Genomic DNA, 322 nt, shown 5'->3' with positions numbered 1-322 from the left:
TTACATACGCCATCCGGGGAAACCGAGGTGAGTCCTGTCCGGCCGGGCGGAGCTACCAGTGCTGTCACGGGAGTGTAGGGACCCTCTCGGAGCCTTGGGCTACCAGGAGCCGCACAGACCTCTGGGAAGGCCCGTAAAGAAGCGGCTGCATTCCCCTCACCTGCTAAGGAGTCTTTCACACCGTTGGCTGTTTGCAAACTCCCTCCTTCTCACATGGGGCTGGTTTCCACCCGGCGAGGGAAGCCTCAGCCCCCCGTTGCAGCCTTAAGCTCCACTTTGCGATGATCCCCCTCCTCTCCAAGGCCCGAATCTGCGCTTAGGG

General features: G+C 61.5%; 1 protein-coding gene across 1 annotated transcript in view; it reads left to right on the top strand.

Annotated features, from left to right (window-relative positions):
• The window catches only part of LOC104512468 (ATP-dependent RNA helicase DDX25-like), a gene marked incomplete at both ends in the record, with an annotated part of 2,182 nt that overhangs the window by 1,017 nt on the left and 843 nt on the right, over window positions 1-322 (top strand). The window contains 1 exon segment of the mRNA XM_010155452.1: window positions 1-27. This exon segment is cut by the window's left edge and continues 25 nt beyond it. Coding sequence (XP_010153754.1) covers window positions 1-27 — 27 coding nt within the window.

The sequence above is a fragment of the Eurypyga helias genome, unplaced genomic scaffold (genome assembly GCF_000690775.1).
Source record: "Eurypyga helias isolate BGI_N326 unplaced genomic scaffold, ASM69077v1 scaffold34927, whole genome shotgun sequence".
Taxonomy (NCBI): Eukaryota; Metazoa; Chordata; class Aves; order Eurypygiformes; family Eurypygidae; genus Eurypyga; species Eurypyga helias.
This window is presented reverse-complemented; position numbering and strand designations above follow the sequence as displayed.